Here is a 25,220-nt window from a genome sequence, read left to right as displayed (position 1 = left end):
AGTTCTCACCTACATCGTCCACAAGGGACGACTCGGGAACTCAACTCCTACCTCGGGCAGCTCACCTATCCCCCTATGCCCAGGGGAAAGGTATCAAGCCGTTTGACAGCTGATGCAGGCTGTCAAAACGGCTTTTACGCGGAAACAGGCGGGAGCAGCAAACAGCTGCGTCCAGCGAAGGCGCCTGCCACCGGAAGTCCCGCTCTAAAATATGTTAGAACTCTTTGTTCCTTTATTTCAAGGCATCATGATTTTTTTTTTATCTCATTGTAAAATTCTACCTCATTAATTATCCTGAACTTCTGCACCTGAGAACTATGTCAAACGGAGGTGACAAAAGAGATAAGGCATACATTTAGAGTATACTAGTCAACCCATGTCCCAATGGGTTATTGTTTCAGAGATATTTCCTTATCTTAACAGAGAAACCACAGTGGGCAAAAAGCAATAGAAGTGGCAGCAACTTCAGACTTCCTTATTGAATTTCCTTGTGGGAACTGGCAGAAAGTGTTGAAAATGATCACATGACTACAGCTGATTGAAGCAGCCACAGCTTTGCCAAATTTCAATCCCATGGGAATAATGGGTCTCATATTTTGGACACATTCTCTAAGTTAGCCCATTTGAGATAGATTGATTTAAAAATTGTTGCCCTGTGATGAACCATCTCACCCAACTGAACATTAGGCAAACAGAAGAATTTTATTAATATATAGATAGAGGACAAATTAACCCCCTAAAATTTGTATAAGATTTAATAAAGAAAACTTTTTTACCAAAACATGGGGAAGAAACCAGTTTTTAAAAAATGATGTTCCTAGAATTACAGAATTGAATAAGGATATTGAGGCTAACTCCCTGCTTAACACAGGAAACCAAATTAAAGCATTCATGACAGATTACAGGTGGTTCCTGAAAACAGCAGAGCACTTAACAATGGTTCAAAGTTATGATTGACACCCCAAATCTATATACATTCCTGTGTCAAAGTTACAATAGCTGCACTGCCGTCATTCACTAACCATGGGGGGGATGCTAAAGTGACCATGGGGATGCTGCAGTGCCCCCCGCCTCTCTTCCCCCCCACATTCTGTTCCAATGGGACCTGCAGTACGCAGACCTGCTCCCCATGCCTCCTGGAAGGCAGCTTCAGAATAAGCTTTCCAAAACCTTCCCCTTTCTTAACCTCCTCTCTCCACCAGAAAGCCACATTTCTTAAAAAAAAAAAAAAAAAAGCTGACAGGAACAGACTTGCTGATCTCCTCACCCTCATCCAATTAGGTGCTAAAACTAAACTCTCCCTCTGCCCTCCAATCTCTATCTCTTTTTTTAAAAAAAACAAACTTATCTTCACTCCAAGCTGAAGAGTAGAGTAAATCTCTCTGCAGCTTTTTCCCTTGAAAAAAAGTCATCTCCAAAAGTTGTACAACAAAATAAAGGATGCTGGGTCTTTGCAAGCTTTAAATGTCCATCTCATTACAGCACCGTAGCTAGCTAACCTTTGAAGTTAAAAGTTTTTTTCCCCAACAAAACATCTTTATACCTGCTTACTAGACCTATATTGTACAAAGCGCATTCCAAAACGTTTTTGTTTTACTTATGGTGAATGTTTTTACTCTAAATTATTTTGTTGTAAGCTACAACAATTTTGACATAAGTCCAAATTATTCAGAAGTGTAAATATAAATGTTATACCAACATACAAACAAAATATATGTAGAGTTAATAATATTGACCATACTAACACTAAATCAAAAAGATGGGTACATTAGCAATAAATATTTATGCAATTTAGGATACTCTTTATTTCGTAAGCTAGATCTATGGAAGTCCAGTCACCATGCGTAGTCAAACTTACCCTGCAATTGTTGAGGGGATAAAATAAAAGGTCCTCATATATGCCACTTTGGATTCCATAAGAAAAGGTAAAAAAATACATGTAATAAAGAATTTGTAATATGTCTCTAAAATTTCTCCTGTGGCATACCAGGTTTATTTCCCTAAAGAAATACAATGCTCAGTATATGTATCACAAAATATTTGGGATGTTATCATTAAAAAAAATATTTACAGGAATCTGCACTGAAATAGCACGAGAATCAAATTGAAACATAAAAGGCCAGATTTATTCCTGGCAATATACAATTAATAGCTATTCAATCATGCCAACAATTAAAGCAAACATAATACCAGCTTGCTTGAAAAAATTTGTCTCCTGTAAGTAACAAATATGCATCAATATTCCTTTTATTCTATAATAAAGATATGAATATGCATGATCACCAAGAAATTGTATCATTATCTATACTGGTGAACTTCACACTTAAATTTGTCCTATCAAACAAAGTTTTTAGATAGTTGTTTGATATCAGTAGACAAATCTTTATACCCGTATGTACCTAAAAAAAACATTACCGTAATCTGATTAAGTTGTCTACCGTAAGTGACTATTTGTATGACTTTATTTGAGTTTTCAATACCTGTTTAGATTTTGCTTTGATCTGGTAATAAAATTTAGACAGATTAGTATAGCTAATTCTGGCAGCAAAAATAACGTTGGTAACACACAGCTCTTTGAGAATGGGAAAAAACCCTCACGCAACAATAGTCTTTTAGCAATCAGTTTTATAACCTTGTGTAATGTATAACAAATTTGCAAACCTGTGACATATTGCAGAATTATTAATATTTGCAATGTGTAAATTAATTCTTCAAGCAGCTTGATAATTAGACCTCAAATGTTATACTGAATAGTTGATTCAAAACTTATTTTTCCTTGTCAGAAAACTTTGTTGCAAATCAGCTGGAGGACTTTATAACACAAAGGCAACACTGGTATGAGTTAACATGCTAACTACTATTGTTTTAACTTCAGATTCCAATTTTTCACAATTATAAGAATTCCTCAACTTATAACTGGTCATTTAGTGACCATTTGAAATTATGATGGACCCCCCAAAAGATGCTTTTTTGCATTCGTTCATGGTCATGTGATCACATTTTGGGCACTTGGTAACCAGCCCACATTTACAGCTGTTTGAAACATCCCATAGTCATATGATCACAATTTATATATATTTTTTGCTGGAAACCAATATTTACTTCCAACTTCGGAAAAAAAATAATCCATTGCAGACAATGGGTTCGCTTAAGGTGATCGCTTAATGACCAGGGTGATTCACTCAATGACTGCTGTGAAAAAAGTCATAAAAGTCAAACTGGTTGTGTAATGATCTGCTTAACAACCTGCAATACAATGCCAGGCTCCATTATGCTTATAAATCGAGCATTATCCATGAAAATTAATCTATACCATTAGATTACACCTGGGTGGTGTCTGCAGATGCAGTCTCTATTGCAGGTTTATTGGACATACTTTTTTCATTCCATAAATTTTTGCTTTGCATTTTAAAGCCCTCTTAATTAGCTTATAGATTTCAAGATGCTTTTTTGACCAATTGCATCTCAGGAGCCAGAACTATATACTCTTTATGTATTTTGCTGGGGGTGGGGGGAGAGATAGCAAAAAGAAACAGCTTCATATATCCTATTGATTTCCCAGTCTCCTCAAAAACCAGATTTCATTAGCCCAAATCCTAAACATTGACGCCCTTGTGCTATTCCAGCATTAGAGCAGGGATTTCAACCGGTGATACATGTACCACCTGTGGTACATTAGCACGTAGCAGGTGGTACATGGCTCTGCCTAGCCAAGTGTAGTGGGGAAGGGAACGAGCCAGCACAGCGCAGGACTTACTGTGAGAGAGTCCTCCAGAGCTGCAGAGTGGCTGGGGCGAGGCAAAGGCCCCAGGCTCACCCGGAAGAGAAAGGAGGGGGGGCAGAGACAGGAGAGGCTATAAAAGGAGGCAGTTTGGGCGGGAGAGTGAGAGAGAAAAAAAGACGCAGCCTTGGGAGGAGGTGGAGTCAGCTGTAGCTGCACGGAAGGGAAAGGAGGAGGAGGGTGGGGGGAGAGGAGAGGAGATCAAGCAGGCCGGCCATGAGCCTATCTACAACTTCTGTGACAGCCATCCATGCTGGCAGCAACAAACAGGCAAGAAACACAGTGGGGGAGGGGTCGTCCTCCATAAGGAATGAAGAAAGGCAGCAATGAAGAAAGGCAGCATCGGCTGGAGGTGAGGCATGGAGGGAGGGAGGGAGGGAGGTGGAGAGTGAAAGGATTCTTATGTGCTTTTGTGACTTTGAAGTTCTGGGATTTGTGCAATGTGGGCTTTCTATTTGGCGGATGGCTGATGTCTCATGTTAGATTCTATTGCTCTATTGTTAGCTGTAAATTTTGCTGCAAGGGATTTTGAAGTATTTTTCTCCTGAATGGATTTTGCCTATAGCATTCCTTTACTTATGAATGGAGCCATTTGGGGAGGCTGCCTTAGCCGGCAGCCAGTACTTACTACCTTTTTTTTTTCTTCCTTAAGTGCCAGCTGCAGTAACTTTCCTTTCTGGCCAGTAACTAATTCTTAAAGGGAAATGTGCCTTTTTAAGCTAGTTCCCTCAGTGGCTTGTCTTTTCTATCTCTGGAGGCTTTTCCTTGTTTGATGAATATATGGAAGAGGGAAAATATGGGGGGGAAGTAAAATTCTTCCTTCAGAAGGAAATGGGAATGAGAAAGAGGGAAGCAGGGAAGGAGGGAGGAAGGGAAGGAAGTCCCGCCTTAGCACTTGGCCACCAGCAGCCCTGCCATTGACTTTGCTTGTCAAAAGGTTGCAAAAGCGAATCGCATGACCCTGGGACACTGTGACCATCATAAATATGAATCAGTTTCCAAGCATCCAAATATAAATCGCATGACCTTGGGCATGCTGCAATGGTCATAAGTGTGAAAAATGGTCATAAGTCATTTCAGTGCAATTGCAACTTTGAACAGGTTTTTTTTTTGGTCATCAATTTTTTGACACCTTGCTAGGTGGTACTCGAATACTGCCATATTCTAAAAGTGGTACAATCGGTGAAAAGGTTGAAAAGCCCTGCATTAGAGCACTTGGAAGTAGTTCTTTTGTCCGTTTTGGCAGTCCTCTTTCTCCTTATAGCAGGTTTGGACTTTCAGAAAGATGAAAGGTACAAAGCTGTGAAACTGAAGTGTCATCAACTACAGCTTTGGCAGAAGAGCTGTTACTTGATAACTTACAGCTTGTGAACTCTCTGCATTCTACCAGGGTATTACAATCATTGTAATGGTGAAGAGGAACAAATTTTTACCTCATTTCCTCTCCATGCACAATATGGTTTTTCTTCTAAACCAGGCATGTCAAACTCGCGAGGTCACGTGACATTGCGCGACGTATCGTGACTTTTTCCCCATTGCCAGCAATGGGGTGGGCGTAGTTTCGGCGTGACGCATCTGGCCTGCGGGCCGGCAGTTGGACATGCCTGTTCTAAACTCTTATACATAATGTACCTTGGCAGGGGCTTATATTTTTAAAAGCAAGAATCTGAGCTTCCCTTTCTTTTTCTAACCAGCTGGTCTTCTTGTCTAGCTGTTTTCTCCTGATACAACCTATCAAAGTGTGACCGCTTTCTTTCAAAAGTGTTCTGCAAGCTCCATGGTCAGCCACCTATAGCAGGGAGAATTTATGTATGATAGGAAGCTGTTAATGTGGAACCAATCACTATTGGGTAGTGTCAAATGTGGATTTTGCCCGAGAAGTAAAATGAAAGAAAACAGCAAAAAATAAAAGTTGATGGCTGCAGAAGAAAAAAATGCAAATCCCATATGGAAAAAAAACCCTAATCTCTTAAAAGAATGAATGTGAAAGTCGCCACAAGGAAAGGGGATGCGGAAACTGTTTGTTAAAGAGTAAAAAGAACTTTCCTTTTATGAGTTGCCACAGAAGCATGTGGAGTATTTTAAATGGGTGATTCAAAAAGGATGCCAATAAAAGGGAATATTTGTAGCTCTCTGAGCTTAGAGACCATCAAGGACCCCTTTAAAAGGATGTCAGTAGTATTATGAAGCAAAAAAGATTGTGGATAAGATGAAAATGCATTAAAAAGAATGACTGCTGAAAAAATGAGAATGAAACTTATTGTAGAGTGAAAAAAGGATAGTTGGCAAGAATGTGATCAAAAAGAACAATAATGGTTAAAATTAAGAGAAGCAAAGAAAATGTAGAAACATGTTGATGGAAATAAAAAATACTTGGGAAGTGAGTAAAGGGAAGAACAGAATTCAAAATAAAACTGAGCTAATAATATGGAAAGAAAATGAATTAAGGGAATGCTGGAAAATATTTGAGAGTCTATAAAGGAATGATAAATGGAAAAATGGAATTGAAACTAATGCATTTCTCTAAGAAACTTGAAAAAAATGATGAGGTGACAAATGATGGTAATGAAGAGGAGAGGAGGAATATAAAAAAGTTTGCACAAATGCTGCACATTTACTAAAGAAGACAAAGTAAAGGATAAAGTGAAAAGGTTTGAATTATGAAACGTTTGCACAAATATGGACTTAAAGTTTTGTCTCTGAGTGTCATAACAGCAGTATATGATAGAAATAAAGCGTAAGAGATAAATTGAATGCTTAGCAAAATAGTTCAATAAGGAGCAGGACAAAGACACAGATATCTGATTTCCCCATGGTTCTTTAATGCATTTATGAATAAATGTATAAGGAATGCTTCTGAAGATTGATGGGGAAGTGAATGTATGTGTACTATTTGGCCATGGTGTTAACCAAAAGCTTGAGTGATCTGTGGTGAATAGATGTAATGAAATTTGTGGATTACCTTGGGGGACAAGGGGAACAGATGCTGCCCAGGAAACAATCAAACAAAAAAGGGAAGAGTCCCCAATTGATTAACAATCAGAGGAAGAGACTTAGGAAGGACCTGCCCTAATTAATTGGGAAATTAAAAGTGGCAGCAGGAAGTTTCTATTTTCAGATTTTCAACATAAACATAAACAATACCACCAACATCATTTGTCTGAAATGGTACAGGATTTCCTTTCTAAGTAGGGGGTTGGACTAGAAGACCTCCAAGGTCCCTTCCAACTCTGTTATTCTGATAATTAGTTCATATAGTTGAGTTTCCTGTCTGGTTTATCTGGGGGGGCTGGCACAGCCCAACCCACCTCACTATTGCTATTGTGGGGAAATGGGCAGGATTATTAGGTAAATTTAAGGGGAGGAGAGGGAGAGAGCAAAAGAGAGAAGGAAGAATAAAAATAAAACAACAATAATAATAATTTATTAGGCATATCACCTAAAATAGCAAAGATAACATTAGAAGATTGAGTTATATTTTAGTGACACCATGTGGCTACATGCCAATTTGCTATCTGCTAAACTGAATTTCTTGTCATTGTGTAAGATAGATGAAACTTCATAAAAATACATAATTCAGAAAGAAAATAGAGACCTCGCTGATTTAAAATTTAAGAAGCACAACTATTAAATCGATAATCAAACCTAATAAAGGGGATTAGAGAAGGAAGCTTGTCCAAATTTGCTTATTTTCCTATGTCACAATGAAGATGGATATTGATCATTAATTTAGCACTTATTATCTAAATCTAACAACTAATTCTAAAAACTTATCCAGAAGGATATAAATAATTAACGCCTGAAGTTTAGCAAACTGAGATTTGTCTAGCATCTAAATTAACTTCCTTTTCTATGCCAGCAATTTATTTCATTTTACACAAACAAAAACTAGTATTACCATTGATACTATTACTAAAGCTATTTTACATTTAGATTTGCAACAGTTTTTCTCTCCCTCCTTATTCTGACAAGAAAATTACTATTCTATTTGGCTATGAGATTGATTTATTGTTTTATGAATGACAGGAAAAATTCTGTTGTTGTTTTTTTGCTATAAGATAAACAGAAAAAGACAACAGCATTTAATCATAATAATATTTAGAAGGAAGTACATAAAGCCAAAATTATGATAGGGTTTATACATCACATTAAGCTATAAACACTTATCAACTACACTGCCGACTTCGTGCATCTCAATTTAAAAAACAATCTTAAGCCCCAAGCATTCTGAATTGTGAATACAACAGTCATCCTATAAAATGAAGATAAAAAAAAAAACCAGAGCCTTGCTATTTTAAATACAAAAATGGTCTAATTAATTACCTAACTCTAACATTCTGTTTAAAACAACATCAATGAGAATGTTTTAGTAAATCCTTAAGAATAAATGCTATACTTGTCCAGTTTCTTCAGCATAAGTAATTTCTATAAACCAAACAATAATAGGTCCATAATAGACTCTTATGATTTATGCTGAAAGAAATCCATAAGCTCAAAATCACAAGAAAAATAGTTCCTGCTGTTGCTTGACAAATGTTTGCTAAGTGCTATGTAAGAGAATTTTTCCTCCAATAATTTAACTTTAAAACTGCAAAGATTTACTGAGACTATTATAATAGTTTGAATTATTGTTTCTGTCTAATCTCCCTTTTTATATGCATGTAAAGGGGAGAGTTAAGATTAAATTCAATCTTAAATTCTGGTTCTTCCAAATAAGCAAGGTATCATTAGATCTCGTGTTTTCATTTGCACAAGCAGAAAAATATCTGGAGATTTAATTTCACTTTTATCAAAGAATAGTATACTAGAGTCCCTTCTATAAATTTGTCCTGTGCAATGACACTTGGAGAAAAAAAACAATACAGTGACTATTAGCAAATGACAAACACATGTAACACATGTATAATCATAAGTAAATAGTTTGGTCTATTTCAAGCCTCTGCTAAAATACATTCCGCACAGAGTATAACAGCAGAATTAATAGCTTAGAAAACTAATTTGGATTTCTCAGATTGCTACTAAAAATCAATTTTGCAGTGTGAAAATACATTGCAAATAATGCAGCAAATGATTTATTGAGCAGATTAAATCTGTGTTTATTGTAAATCTTCTAGGATTCATTTAAAAATTAATAAATTAGTGATTTGTTTACTTCATGAAACAATATCTTGTAGAATTTCTTTTGCATCACAATGATATTTTATTATTGGAAACGCAGTCAAGAAGTTAGGAAAAGAAAAAGTACTGTACTAAGAACACAAAACAAATGCCTAAAGCAAAGAAACTTCAATGAAATCAAGGACAAGCAATAGTTTTGTTGTTTCCAAGACACTATGAAATTGAACTAATCATGATATCCTCAGGAATAGAGATTATTTTTATCTAAGTCTCTCTTAATATATATGACTCATATTTACATACAAATTGAGATGCCATATTTAGTGAAAATTTAATGCAACCTTGTATTTAACTTCTCACCTAGCATCGTGAACCCAAGGCAAACAAGTGCATTTCATCAAGCAGATTGAGCAGGCTGAGATTCAACAGATAAATCTATTTATATCTGTTTCAATGAATATTGACCTACATCATTAGCCTCTTAATAGTGTTATAAATAATTTTCTAGCTAAGTAATATGTACGGGTTTATTTTCTAATCCATTTGATTACAAATAGCTCTTTAATGTTGTTTAACAATCAGTATTTCCAGTGCTACAAAAATAATACTTTCCTAATATCAAATATATTGTCGCATATAAATGAACATAGATATCTTGCAATTCCCTTTCTATTCTAACTTTCCATTCTCCTTTATTCCTTATAAACTATTCTAACATTGTTTTGTATAGCTTCTATCACAGAAATCTTTATCTATCAAAAGTGGCAGCTATGGATGGAATGAAAGACTCTTGTGTAAACAGAAAGTATATCTATATGTAGATTTCGGGAAGGACATTTCCCCATGAAATAATCCCCCATCTCTTTTGTGATAAAGTTGTGGCCTATTCTCTTCCAGCTTCCCAAACTGCATTTGAAAATGGGACTGTGAAACTACATATTCTTGCTACCCTCCCACTATTCCCAACATCTGGATATCACCAGAAATACATATATGACTGTTTATGGAGATTCTCAGTCATCCTGGTCATAGTTGTCCCAAAGGTGCTTTTCAAGAGGCCACTGGGCTTTCTTGTTTTTTCTTTAAGGACGTTTCGCTTTTCTGAGCTGAAAAAGCTTCTTGGATGAGAAACAAATTGTCTTTAAGAAAAACAAGAAAGTCAAGTTGCCTCTTGAAAAAACATCTTTGGGATACACATATGATTATTCAGGTCCAAGGATTGTTCTTTTTGATTAACATCTTATGTTCAGTTAGACCCAGTCTTTGTTTCCTATTTTAAGTATCAAATGCCACAAGAAATATGAACAATCACATTCCCAAGTTCAGATCAAGAAATACAGAGTTCAACTCCCTTTTTCCTAGCACAGCTCCTACATTTATATCTGTCACATAAATCAACTTCATATTCTTGCTATGTTGAGTATTCACTAACCCCATTCATAACATCTCAAGATTTTTCACCATTACTTTCTGTTCCCATTCCCCAAGTAGCAAAATGTAAAACAGTATGCAATGAAACATCATTTTAATGGACTAACTGGAATGTGTTTAAAAGGGATAAGTGTGTCTATTATTCATGAATGCCCATTTAATCAGAGAATATATCACTGGCAGTAGTATATTATCTATAGTGACTATACAATGATATCACTACTACAATAATATCACTACATAATTGGTGGTATTTTCATAATGATGTCATTACACAATCTTGTTAATCAATATGGAATATTGTTCTGTTCCATACAACTGAGGTTTCACTGTAACTAATTTGGACTGGACTGTGACACTGAAGAAAAGAGACTGTGCAATGAAACAAATCTCTCTCTCTCTCTCTCTCTCTCTCTCTTAAACCATTGTACTAGATGCTGGTGATATTTTATTTTATTACAATATTTAATTTATAAAAAACCAAATGCAACAATTAATTATATGTTATAGTATGTTTCTAAAAGCTACTTTTATTAACTTTTCAGAATATCAGCAGACTTTGTTAAAGTTATTTCAGTATCACTACTCAAATGTTAGTTTGGGTTATTCTAATACATACTGGACTAACCATTGTACCTAATTCTAATCAATTAAAGTAAAACAAATTTGTTTCAACAGTATGGAATCAAAACAGTCACATCATACTAACCTGCAGACACGGGCAGGAAAATACAGTTTTTGCCAAGATCGACATAGATATTTGGAGTGATCAATTACACGAATCCAGTCTAGTTCATCCATGGATACCTCAATATAATAGGAGTACGACCTTTAAGGATCAAATTAATTAAAAATATTGCCGTTAACTGTCTAAATATTTCACACAATGTTGTATACACTCTGGGGATCATTACATTACATTCAATTTTAGCTAAAAAATAAAAATCTATATTTAGGCCAAGTGAGCTAATTTTGCTTCCTTCTGTCTTTGTAATTCCTTACAAAGACCCAAAATATATTCAACAGTTCTGCAGGAACTGTTTGATTAACTCATCAATTTTATGAGGCAAGATAAAGTTAAATATACAACAAATCCACCTCACTTTCAGATAAATGCAAATATTTAACATGCTTAAGATATAAAAGAAAGTATTGTGTGTTTTTAGTTTTAGAATTTAAACTTAACCAGAGAAGTTGTGCATAAAAAAATTAACAGCAACCTGAAAATATTTAGTAGATCATAGATATCATTAAACAGCTTGAGCATGTGGATGTGTTATAACCCATTTTTCCATAATTTTTGTTTGCCGTTTATCTTCTACTACAATTTTTACTCTTACTCGCTTTATCAAATACGTTATTGTATTTTATCAACATCTGTACCTTATAACCCATTTTTCCATAATTTTTGTTTGACGTTTATCTTCTACAATTTTTATTCTTACTCGCTTTATCAAATACGTTATTTCCCCCTTTAGTACCTTTTAAATCAGTATTAACTTCTGGTGACTAACCCTGACTAGTCCCTGCAAGTTTTTTTCACAACAGTTTTCAGAAGTGGTTTAGTACTGCCTCCTCTCTAGGGTTGAGAGAGGAAAGCTCACCCAGCTGGCTTTGTGCCTAAAGCAGAACTAGGACTAGTCTCCCTATTTTTAACATGGTGCAAACTGGCGTTCGTAAAACAATAGGTAATTATTAAAGTAGTAATAAAAATATTTAAATCAGTATTTTTATAAAAACAGCAGTGAAATTAGGCATTTAAAGACTCTCAGATCTTTATTATAATCAAAGACCAACATAATTAAAGCACTCTTAAAAGTAGAAAGTTTTGATCAACTTCTGAAATCTGTAGAACAAAATATTATCATTTTTTAAAATAATGGAATATTCCCACTTATTTTTACCGTGTCTTTATCTTTCATTATTCTACTATGTTATTTCATTTTAATGATTTTATGTACTTGAGATCACTTCATATAAGTTTTCTTCAACTAAATTTCTTTGTGTCAGCTGAAGTTCTGCCTGAAGACAATAAAATGACCATGTTCCCAAACTCATTTCATCTTTTTTTTAAAGGACAAGAATGAAAAACAAAAAGACTTAGAACCAACCTGCTATCTCGATCCCATAATAGTATTCGTATGTGATTGATTATTGATGGCTGACCCAATTTAATTTCAATACCAGAACGGCAGTCATCATCGATAGGATGTCGGGAAAATCCATGGTCTAGATCATAGTTCTGTGTGTCTCCATCTAATAAAGCAGATTTCAATTCCCCTTTAACCACTTGGGCTCCATATTTCATAGTGGCAATGTTCTCCCCTGGTACTGGAAACAGCAATGAAAAATAGTTTATTTTTTCTTTCTAGCACATTTCCAATTGATTGATAATATACGCCACCGCTTCCTTGTGACTTTTGTCAGAACAATGAAAAAAGTTCAATAAATACTAATCAAGAAAGCAATAACATAGTCATAACAACCAAAGCCCCAATGAGTAAGACTTGGTTCTGCAAGTTGGTCTGGGGACCCAATGAAGGAATTTGACTCTGAAGGTGGCTGCTAGATTGACAGCAGATGCCACCTTCCTTCCCTTGCCATGGTGGCGCAGTGGTTAGAATGCAGTACTGTAGCTAACTCACTGCTCACTCCAGAAGTTCGATTCTGAATGGCTCAATGTTGACTCATCCTTCCAAGGTTTGTAAAATGAGGATCCAGATTGTTGGGGGCAATATGCTGACTAAAGAGTTCTGTAAACTATTGTGAAGCAGTATGTAAGACTAAGTGTCATTGCTTGTTCTCTGCTCCTCCCTCGCTCGTCATTTTTTTAGTCTTTTACTTTTTTGTTTATTTTATTGTTCTATTATTTTACATTTACTCTGCTTAAACTTCCTTTTTATTTCCTTGTTTTTTTTATTGTTGTAGAGTAGCTCCATAGTGAGATAGGCTGCAAATAAATTTAATAATAATTTTTTGATCATGTTAAAACCTTTAATATTTTGAATACAGATTGATTGATGGATGGATGGATGGATGGATGGATATATAGATAGATAGGTAGATAGATAGATAAATAGATGGATAGATAGATAACCTTTATTTGAATTTTTTTACTGTGGGCATATTGGCACACATTAAAAATGAAATTTTGTTGCTTGCTCTCAAAAGTGTACACATACATAACACACATTCAAACATGCTACATACAACATATGTATAAACCTACATCCTTATAAATAATATATAGATATTAATCACTGTATAAAGTGCATAAAATGCTAATTTCTGAGAAATCAATCAAATTTGATCGATAATTAAAAATTACCTAGTTAATAGAAACAGCCTCTTTATAAAAAACCCATTCAAATAAAGGAACATGGAATATGGGAACAGAAAAAAAACCAATCATAAAAATTTACAGCAATTTAATTTAATGAAATTTAGAATTAAGAAATATTCAAGATGGATTCAGTTTGAATTTTTGCAGAAAAATGATGGCTATATCTCAAAATTCCATAAATAGAAGATCAGCCAAAGAACTAATATTTCCCTCTCCACCCATTTCTTTGTGCCCTGAAGACAACTTCCTAAAGTTATATCATAAAAAGAAAACAAAACTGGTTCATAAAACATTCCCCTAATTATTGTGACACATACGCCATGCAGTAGCACTCCCAACCCACTTAAGAATAGGATTAATTACAAGAATAGTTTTTCACTGACTCAACCTTTCAATACCAAGGAACAAGGAAAAATGTTTCACTGGTTTACTGAGGATTAGATGAATTAGGACCAGGCAATATAATTAGGATATACAATCAGTTATTAAGGCTACATACTTCTGCTGGTTAACAGTTGTTTAGCAACAACAGTTGGCTAACAACATTTTCAATTAAAAGAAATTAAATTAAAAGAAATAAAAATACATGTATAAAACCTTCCTTTGCAAGTTCAAAATACTTACTTAACATGCCCCTATAATTGAGGTCCATGTCCCGACTTTCAGATCGAACTTTAATGGCATCCAAAATAGCATCAGGAGATAGCAATCCCGAAGGTCTTACAACATTTAAAAGCTCTGTCAAGCTCATCAATGGCAAGCGCACGGCCTTCATGATTTCAGAATGATTTTCCTTAGGATTGTGTTTACACCAATTCATCAATGCTTGAAAAATGTCCTTCTCAGGAGCTGCAAATGAATCCCTCAGTACAATACTGAGAAGTGCTGGCTAAAAAGTAAAAAGAAATGGCATTAATGTAAGGTTGTTCAGTCAGCTCCAAGTAAAACTATACTATTTGAATTCTACAATATCTTCATTATGAGCTAATAAATTCTGTTGGCAATAAACATTTGCTTATAAAACCAACACCCCACATATCCACATAAAAGTTTTATCCTTCCTATATAAAGCAATATTAGCAGCAGTTTTTTACTAACCATTCATGTATCTGAAACTAAAGATTATTCATTTCTATTATATAAATCATATAGTTTAATACAATCCCATTAATAAAATTAATAAATAAAATTAACTTGGAGCAAAACCGTTCCCCTGGCTCATGACTGAAATTTATTTTTGTTTCATGAAGATGCTTTTTATTATAATGTGGGTTCTTGTTACTCTACTCAGAATCTTCCAGGATTGGGGCAGATTATAAGTACATATTGATACTTTTAATTAATGATTACAGAATTACACGCAAGCACAGAAACTTTAATCTCCTGAACACAGAGCCTTTTCAACAGCCATCTTCCTAGTTTCAACACATTTCAGAGAAGGAAAGATTAAGAACTGAGGAATAATTGTGACTGAAAAATGGAACAATGATTATTCAGGTAGAACATATTCCAGGAATGGCTGATTATTGAAAGGATTTATGTAGGAAAAGCCAAATTATTGTTGAATGCCATCTGGTCCACTGAAAGATAAACATTTGGATAATAGTTTTAAATTCTATTTTCAACCATTTCAATAATATTTTTCAAATATGTATAAAAAGCAATTTTAAAAAAACCTAAATTGTTCTCATACCTTAGAAAGAGACAGAAAACCTTCACTGGAGAGTACCTCTTGAGCGTTTCTGTCCATAAATATGAAGCTCATACATGTCAATTTAGGTAGTGAGTAGAGATTAGCAACGTCATAGGTCATGCAAACATTTTGAATGTTAAGAATGGTGCAAAGGTATTCAGAGGTGGAATCCTCCAGTTCTGGAAAACCATATTTATGTGCTAAACTCAAAAAATCTAACAGGACTTCTTCTTTCTCGTCTCTTAATGTGGCACGACCGGTATAAATATATTTCAATAACATTGTAAAGGCCTCTGCGGTGGTATCATGGAGAGGGATTTCTGCTTCAGGCTGAGATTCACGCATTCCACCATATAATAACGCTCTGTTCAAAGGCAGAGAAAGAATAAAGGTGTGAAAAATTTGCATTTGATAAAATCATGCAAACCCTAAAACAGAAAGCATGAAATAACACAAATCCCAAAATTTCCTCCTGCAAGTGATATTTTTACCACTGTAAAATCATCACATTTAGTTCTTAAGACAAAAATTATAGTCTTTTGTTTGCATTTGAGGCTGTTGACAGCTTGTATCAAGTAGTTAAAAATTACTTGCAACTGATTGCCGGAGACAGCTATATAAAATGAAAAAAGGATATTGCTTTAATATAGAGATACTGTACGCAGCAGGATTTGCATTAGAAACAAGAGACACGGCAATACTGAACACTGTGCTAGTGAAAGGAACTTTGCAGTATTTGTCCTCTCTGTTCCCTCCTTCCCCTCAAGGCCTGTAGCCTTTGAGAAATGGTTATTCAAAGGATTGGAGGAGTTTCCAAAATAGAATATACAGTACCATGGGAGGTTGAGAAAAAAAAAATGGAATTCCTTGGAAATGCGTAAAATTAACCATCACAGACAATCTATTGGCTCTAGATTTGGGAATTAATTTGGGGAGTCGTTTTTACAAATTCTGAAACCATTGTTATTACATTTTCTTCAAAAATATTACATACTAGACAACATTATAGATATTATAGAAAAGTATACATGCTACAAGAAAAAAAATAAATGTATGCATAATAAACTATATACTTAAAAAGAAAAAAATACCCTAAATAACAAGAAAAAATAACAGAATTAAAGGGAAAAAAGACCATTAATACCAAACTGCCTTTCTCTTCAGTTTTTAATACCAGATTTCAACCAGAAACTAATTTTATGAGATTCTTGCATTTCAAAGAGTTGGGAACAAATAGATAACGGGAAATTTCATAATCTGTTTCACAGCATTAACTTGTTTTGTTAAAGCAATTTTTGCTGGAAACAATTGTGTGACCATTCTGAATTTCAATCCTCCTGAAATGTAGCCTATTAGTTTGAGAAACGTATGTAATGGTAGTCAAGTATAACAGTGCAGTGTACATTTATATTTTTACATTTAAAAAAAAGCATTGTTGGACAGATAGCATCAGATTATTTCTTAATGGCTTTTTACTTCATCTTGCTTACCAGAAACTCAAAGTACATCTGAAAAGACATTATACTTCACCTGAAATATTGACACCTTGCAGCCAGAATAACCCTGTGTGCAGGAAATCGTTTCTTTTCCACTATAAAGGTAACGTCACTGTATTCCTCCCCATTCATCAGAACACCAACATGTTCAGACAGAATGTGAACGTGGTCTATTTCACCTACTGCTGTATAAGGTCGGAGTGGATGACTGTTGCTCATGTTGTACAAGAAATGTTTATGCTACACCTAAAAAATACAGCATAAGAATAATGAAGAAAACCATTATAAATGTTAAATGGACCATAACTTAAATATAAAGGTACTGCCTAGGACGCAGAATTAAGTCCACGAATTCACCAAGGAAGCTAACTTGGTGACCTTAGGCCAGTCATTTTCTTATAGCTCAACCTATTTCACAATATTCTTTTGGGAAAAGAAATCGAGGAAATATACGCCACCCAGAAAAAAAAAGCAGTGTTATTTAATTAATTAATTTAATTTCCAGACTGTCCTATTTCTTAGTGATTCAGAGAGTCTTCCAATGAAGAAAGAAGCAACTTATATAGAAAAAGGCAAAACTCATTAGCTCATAGCAGTAAAAAAACCCCCAAACTTAATCACCCTAACCTAAGGCCTGGGAAAACAAATACTTTAATCATTTTTTTCAATGTAATTTCATATGTAACAGACATAAACAAAATGCAGCAATATTTTCATCAAATCAGTGCTAAAACTGTTATGTTGATATATAAACCATACTAAGAGGCCCTTCTAAAAATTAAAATAAATAAAATAATTATATTATAGTGCTTGCTCAATTGTATATTCTGTACAAGACTGATTCTGTAACCGCAGATCAGTTAGGCCCTATATAGGAGCACTCAAATCAAATACTGAAAGCTGTAACAGAACCTTTCATGCGTAATTAGCTAGAATATGAATATTTATGAACTCTTTTCCCCAGAGTCTAATTAATTATCTGAAACGGAGATAAGAGTGATTTTTAATTATTAATATTAGAAGATTTTCTTAAGAAATAAGTTTAATCAAGGCAAAATTAACTATTCACTTCCTGTAAAACTCTAGTTGAATCCAATCTCATAGGATAGAGACTTCACAGAAAGTGAAATTTCAACTATTTATATTCTAATAAACCTCTGAAAGGAATGTAGGTAGCTGTTGATTTATGATAACAATTGGGACAGGAACTCTGGTCATTAAGCAAGTGATTCATCAGGTAATCAGACCCAATTGCTTGTCGGAAGCCAGCTGGGAAAGTAGCAAATCATGTTCATGTCTCTATAGGATATTGCAACTGCTGTAAATGCAAACCAGTTGCCAAGTGCCTAAATCACAATCACATTACCATGGACAGATCATAAGTTACTTTTTTCAGCATTGTCATAACTTTGATCTGTTGTTAAATGAATATCATAAGTCAAGGACTACTTACAGTACATGACATTTGCAAAACATACACTTTTGCCCTTTTTTTCCATTCACGTAGCTTGAAGTTACTTTCCCCCACCCCCTAAACTCCTATTTTGGGAAAAATAGGCTTTGTGCACATTTAAAAACAATTTGCATTTTCCAATAAGAGTTTCTTATCTACACAAGAATAAAGCTATAGAATATTCATTTCATTATTTTAGGCATACACAATTGTACTGATATCATCTTATGGTTATATCATCAAATCATCTTTTGTTGTACAAAGAGCAAGTACTTATGCAACTCTTAAATCTTAACACATTTAATATAAGATCTTAACATGATGTAAGGCCTTAACTTACATTACTCCAAACTAAAATATGAGTGATAGATAACAAAGCTAAGAGTTTTAGCCACTTAAAAATAGCTTCTTGTTCTTTAATCTTTGTCCATATTTATACAGAACAATATGTTGATATGTAACATGAAGTCTGGTTAAGCCAAAGTAGAGTGAAATGTTGTTTTCTGAAAAATTCATTGTGTGACACAAAATGTAAAACAAACAAAAACTCAGCAAAATAATATTCAATCAAAACATGATTTTTAAAATTCTTTTGATCTTCAAAAACCATTTAGCTTTATAGCTGTTTCCCAACTTTTTTATGAAACTGTAATGCAGGTCACAGAAAAATTCTGCCAACTTTCCTTGTCAAGGAGGAGAGAGGCAACTGTTAAATAGGGAGTTATATAGGGGGTCAACCTATTCTCCAAAGCACCTGCAGGCAGAACAAGAAGCAATGGATGGAAACTAATCAAGGAGAAAACCAAACTAGAAAAAAGAAGAAATTTCTTCACAGTTAGAACAATTAATCAGTGGAATGGTTTGCTATCAGAAGTTGTGTGTGCTCCATCACTGGAGGTTTTTAAAAAGAGACTGGACAATCACTTGTCTGAGAGAGTTGGTCTAGAAAACCTCTAAGATCCCTTCCATCTCTGTTATTGTGTTACTTTGTTAAATATATGTAACAATATTAAATGTCTCAGTCAACAAAACAGTCAACTAGATTAGTAGTTTTTTCCTTCTGCAGCCCCTTCAATGTCCCCAAAACCTGCTCTGGATGTTGGACTACTCTTTGGAGCAGATATATAAGGGAGGACAGAAGCTGCCAAAGGAAAGGAAGGAGTAAAATAATTCTATTGTATTAATATATTTTCATACCATCCATGGATATTCAATTTACTGTAATTATGCTTCTTTTAAGAATTTTCAGAAACTAGATTAGAATAAGTTATAAAATACTGAGACATGAGATTCCAATTTTAAAATAGTTCTATTTGTCTCTAGATGGCTTCTAGATTGAATTTAAAGTACAGTATTTGATATTATAGATTTAAAATATCACAATGTCCTATTTATTAAACTATCTATATCTGAAATAAAAATAGTTTAGATTTCAGCATAGTCTACAGTGTGATTGTATTTTCAAAGAACTTGCTCTACACATACAAGACACCTTATATGAGAAAGTTCATTCTGTCCTTTGGTTAAATCTATGCAGTTGCAGAAGACTTCCTTAAGAGCACATCCCTGGTACTTCAGCTTGTTTCTATTTTGCTAGTTTTTAAAAATTTACTAGAGTAATTTTATTTTTCTCTATTAGATCTGTATACCACTGAATCCATCCAGACTCACAGTAAATCAACATAATGCAAACTGCTTTTATTAATATCAATGTGAATCACTTCATTCTAAGATAAGGCTTCTTCAATGAAAGTTATTGGGCTGCCATTTTTGTACAGTGGACATGGAAAATATGTTTTCTTTTTGTTTTCCTAAAATCAACAATTAGTTAACTTTTCTCTATCTGAGCCAGTCAGAGATTTCCCAGGAAAATGGCCTGTCAACAGTGGATTACAGTTGTTTGTTTTTTTAGGAGCTGGAACTCTTAGGTTTTACAGTGTAAAACCTGGCAAGCTACAAAGTGTTCAGTGCAAGCTGACAAGGATCTCCTGTGATGCCATTACATCATATACAAGACTCATACGCATAGGACATATAGCAGGAGAAACCAGATAGTCTGTTCTGCCAAATGGTGAGTGAATCTGACTTAGGGTGTTGCTAGTAAATGCCTAGTGCAGGGGTGTCAAACTGCCGGCCCGCAAGCTAGTTTCATCATACCGAAGCCACGCCTACCCCATTGCCGGCAATGCAAAAAGAGTCGCGATACGTTGTGACACATCACGTGACATGACGAGTTTGATACCCGTGGTCTAGTGTAAGAACATTCCAATTCATGGTTTGTTGGTATGTGAACAGTCAGGCCTGTTGTTATTGAGATTTGGCTGAGTGAAGGTAAGAATGAGGTCTGCCCAGCTGGGTCTAAGTTCCTGCATCAAGCCTTAAAGCCAGTAACATCAGAGGAGGTAATGGCACTGATTTATTGGGATGCTTATCAGTCAGTGTAGGCACTGCTCCTGCAGTGGGCAGGCTGCGAGTTCTTGGGCCATATGAAAAGCTAGATAGCTTATTGGTGTACCGATTGCCAAGCTGCCCTGGAAGATCCTTTCCTAGATTCTACTGGAAAAGCAAATAGAAGCCACTGTCAAGAGGGCACTTTCCTAGCTTTGGCTGGTGCACCATTGTGGGCCTATCTGGTCAGGAGGACTTTGCTACAATGACTTCCCTTAGATTACTATAATGTGGTGTACATGGGGCTGACTTTGAAGATTTCATAGAGTCTGCAGTTAATTCAAATTGTACTGTCTGATGTACTGACTGGTGTTTGCCTATGAAAGCATATTATATAAGTGCTGTAGGTCTTACACTGATTACTAATAGATCTCCAGATAAAATTTAAAGTGCTGATATTAACCTGCATGACTTGGTGCCTGATTAACTACAAGACTGCATTCTCCCATCAGAATTGGTCCATTCAATTCAATCTACTTTAATGCCAACTGTTAGTGGCATTACTTTTTAATGGCTGTGCCAGTCCTTTGGAAAAGCCTCCCAATGAATTTCGAATTGGCTCTTAGCCTGAGACTGCCTTTCAGAAACTGCTCAGAGCTTTTCAAAAGCACACTGGGCCTTGGTTTCATCTTAGTTCAGTTGTAATTTTTTTAAATTTAATTTTATTCTTTCGCTTGTATGTGGATCTTTTACTTGTGTACTTTTGTAGCATATTTTTTCTTATGCATTTAATATTGCAGAGCTCCAAGAATCTTCAGGTAATTTGGTAAATAAACAATAAAATAACTTATCAAAATCACAGTTTTACTTACAGTGTTAATATTCATCCACCTAGTTCTCAAGGCATCCTTCTTAAATAAGGCAAACATTTTTTAAGCAAACCAAGAACCACAGTGATACAGTAGTTCTGAACCAAAAGAGTGGATATGATTAATTCTAGATCAGAGCCTTGAATTCAAAATCTTCCTCAATCATGAAGGTTGAAACCAATTGTTTCTCTTAAATTCGCACACAGATTTAATTTAAGGCTAAAATATTTAAGCTCTCCAGAATGAACAGATACAGACATAATACATAGAGAAAATAAAATCATAAAAACATGTTACATCTTATAGTTAATGCAAAACACATTTCATATTTGTGCCATAGGTTTAGCAAACAAATTTTGACAAACATACACAGATATGTATCTATGTATAATTATCAATTCTGGAAAGAGATGTAAAGAGACCACTCATTGTCTCAAGCACATTGTGAGAAAAAAAAGATATTTACAGACAGAAAGGACTGATCCAAAACATCTTTGCTACCTCAGGTGGGTCAGCAAATCCTAATCCTCCATTTCTCATTGGATTACCATATCCTAATAATAATTTTCAGCCTAACCAATCACATCACACAAGATTACGATGAGGATAAAAATAACTTTAATCCCAACCTTTATTTCTTAGAAAAATGACATATGCAAATGTAACCAAATATAATGTTTTAGGGTGGGGGAAGTGAGATCCAAAGGGGGAAAAGATGCTCTGGATCATATGGGACCATTATGCAGTACCTGTTGGCAACTGTCTTAAACAGTGTTTCTCAACCTCAGTAATCTTAAGATGTTGATGTGAACTCCAGAATTCCCCAGGTAACATGTCTTCTTTTATTTTTATTTTACTTATTTCATGTATGTTGTCTTTCTTTTACTATCTATAGCAAGAAACCACAAGAATTATTCTGAAAAGCATAAGAATTTAGTACAAATTGATAAGCATAGCATGGTCTTAAAAAAAAGAAAATGTTATTTGTATGGTCTATAGCTCCATGCCTTATTGAGTGTTACAATAAACACCAATGTATATATTGCACACCTTTGCATTCCAAAGCTAGAATCTCTGGCCAGACAGCAGATGCAGATCATTTGTATAGAAAAAAACTGCTTTAGTAAATTTCTTACACTCTCATGTGGGAATTCAAGATACTACATGCGGTTCCCCTGTAATTTTTTCTCATGACGCAATGAGATAAAGCTGATATGTTTTTGAAAAGCAGAAAGTAGAAGAATCTGTTCAAAAGGTTCTATCAAAGGAGCTTCCCTTTTAGATACCCCATACTTTTGACTGTTTGGTTTAGTATGAGTTACCCTCATTTACCAAGAGCAAAGGACTGAAACATATTTTGTGATATCACAATGCAGTGACATAAAACATAGGGTAACAAATTTGAAATGCTTGAGTTTGCATTATGAAATTATGAGGTTCACTTTTTCAACATTGCATTTTGTACACATGCTTATGCCAGCAAGTGTCACTGTTGTGTGAGTATTTAAAGGCGAATTTGACTTCAATCATTACATCAATCTGCTATCAGTACAATTGGCCCAAACTTTATATTTAAAAAAAAAAAAGAAAATAAGAGATAAAGACTTTTTTATGTGTACCATATACAAAACAAACAGCATTAACAGTGGATTTCTGTAGCGTACACACTTATTTAGAAACCCAACTGAGTTAAACGAGGTGGCTGAGAGTTGCAGTCTAAGAATCTGATCATTACCTTTTTGGAGACGGGCAATGTAATTTCAATATCACAGAACTGTCACTATTTTATTTAAAATAATTTTCCTAAGGTTGGTTTTTTTTTGGGGGGGGATGTAATTACGTTCTGGTAAATTTAATTAAACACACGCCCCTGGCACATGAACGGCCTTAACAGTGCAGTTTCGCTTTTATTTTATTTTACAAAGAGCTACATACAAATCCGGTTAAGTAATAACTAAAAAAAAAACTGGGGTTTGCATTCCAAAGCATAGGCTTAAAGGCCCATTGCACGTAAAGGGCGTCAATTGCACACAACGGCCCCTCCTACCCAGGATCCTAAATTCCAGACGTACAGCTTTCATTGTGGGATGAACGAAGCCCCATCGCCGCTTGCACCCCCCAGGAAAACCGTGCGCGAAACCTGCTGCCCCCATCTTGGTGCGGAGCCCTGGACAAAAAGCTCGGGACGATTCCTTGGGAATCCCCATCAGATGCCCTTCGCTTTGCCTTGAAACAACCTCGCCGAGCGGCTAAGAAATGCTCAGGGCCGCGAGGTTTGCCCGGCAGGGAACGACGAACCGATATTAACGGCCGTGGCGGCTTGCCCGCTTGCGCGCGGCCCTATACGAGCAAGCAGGCGCGTGGGAGAACCCCGAGGAAACTCCCCCCCCCCGAGCCCTTTCGCCGCCAGACTTACCGGCAGCAGCGCTGGAGCAGGACCACTCCCCCCCCCCACTTCGCCGGCCGTGGCGTTCAGGCGTCGCCGCGAGCACTGACGTCACCCTAGCAACGACAGCGCGAGCGTTCGGCGCGCCGACGTCATCGCGACGGTAAGGAAAGCGAGACTCTGAAATTTCCAAGATACAAATTTGTAGAGGTGGAGATCGTTCCTGTTTGGCGCTGGGTAATTCCCGAAGGAAAGAAAAGTAAAAAAAAAACAAGACACATCATCTTTACCTATCTCCTCTTGGAAATAGGCTCCTTAAAAATGGGAGAAATTCAAGGCTGAAATTCAACCCCAGGCGGATGGGCGCCAGCGAGGGCGGTCAAAACATAATCTTCCTGTTTGAACTGCGACGGAACTTAATCCGAGGAAGAAACAAACTGAGATTCGTTTCAGTATTTCACTTTTTATTAAACTAAACCAGGGGTCCTCAACCTTGGCAACTTTTAAGATTTGTGGACTTCAACTCCCAGAATTCCTCAGCCAGCTTTGCTGGCTGAGGAATTCTGGGAGTTGAAGTCCACAAGCCTTAAAATTGCCAAGGTTGAGGATCCCTGAACTAAACTGTAGCAGCAGCTTATACTATCCAACCCGATTCAACTTGTTTTCGGAATTAACCCATTGCTACTAACAAAGATCAGTTGCGCTTTCCTTTTTCTTTTTTTGAAAACTCTCAAAGGAGATTCTTTCACAACATACAGAGTAAGGTCACACTGGCCTTAGGATACATAGGCACAATCATAAAAGTCCAGATTAGAAGAGTCAGAGAAAGAAGTCTCTTTCTAATCATTGGCCTTCTGGACCCTTGCTTCCATCTAGTTTGCAATTTCCCTGCCCAGTAAAAGGTAGACCAGATAAACCAAAACTAAACTAAACTTTTCTCCTAGTAATTATCCTATGCATTAAGCAAATTGGAATGGTGACATTAAAAAATGATTCTTGCAAATGTTACGCATTACAATCACGTTGCCCTTTTTATGCCATAATGCAGTGAAAACAGCTTTCGTTCCTTCATTGATCTAGGGTTCAGAATGCAACAACCAGTTTATAGGATGAAAATCGCACTTGCAGGTACAAAAGATACGATTATTAATTTTTTCCTCTATATTCTCCAATTATGGTTGGTTACAATCTGCCAGATTGTCACGGTCAGCCAAATTAGACTGGGTTTCGCATTCACCTATCAAGCCCTTCCCAAAGACCTG

General features: G+C 35.6%; 1 protein-coding gene across 1 annotated transcript in view; it reads right to left on the bottom strand.

Moving 5' to 3' along the window:
• The window catches only part of BTBD9 (BTB domain containing 9), a 132,278-nt gene extending 109,928 nt beyond the window's left edge, over window positions 1–22,350 (bottom strand). The window contains exons 1-6 of the mRNA XM_015821058.1: window positions 22,322–22,350; window positions 16,897–17,108; window positions 15,367–15,730; window positions 14,298–14,562; window positions 12,442–12,661; window positions 11,040–11,159 (exon numbers count right to left, since the gene is read on the bottom strand). Of these exons, the coding sequence (XP_015676544.1) occupies window positions 11,040–11,159; window positions 12,442–12,661; window positions 14,298–14,562; window positions 15,367–15,730; window positions 16,897–17,081 (1,154 nt within the window). The 5' untranslated portion in view covers window positions 17,082–17,108; window positions 22,322–22,350. The remainder of the gene's footprint in view (window positions 1–11,039; window positions 11,160–12,441; window positions 12,662–14,297; window positions 14,563–15,366; window positions 15,731–16,896; window positions 17,109–22,321) is intronic.
• Between the last annotated feature and the right edge of the window lie 2,870 nt (window positions 22,351–25,220).

Source organism: Protobothrops mucrosquamatus, unplaced genomic scaffold (assembly GCF_001527695.2).
Source record: "Protobothrops mucrosquamatus isolate PMUCROS unplaced genomic scaffold, P.Mucros_1.0 scaffold1240, whole genome shotgun sequence".
In the NCBI taxonomy this organism is placed as follows: domain Eukaryota; kingdom Metazoa; phylum Chordata; class Lepidosauria; order Squamata; family Viperidae; genus Protobothrops; species Protobothrops mucrosquamatus.
Note: the sequence above shows the minus strand (reverse complement) of the source record. Positions and strands in the feature narration are given on the sequence as shown.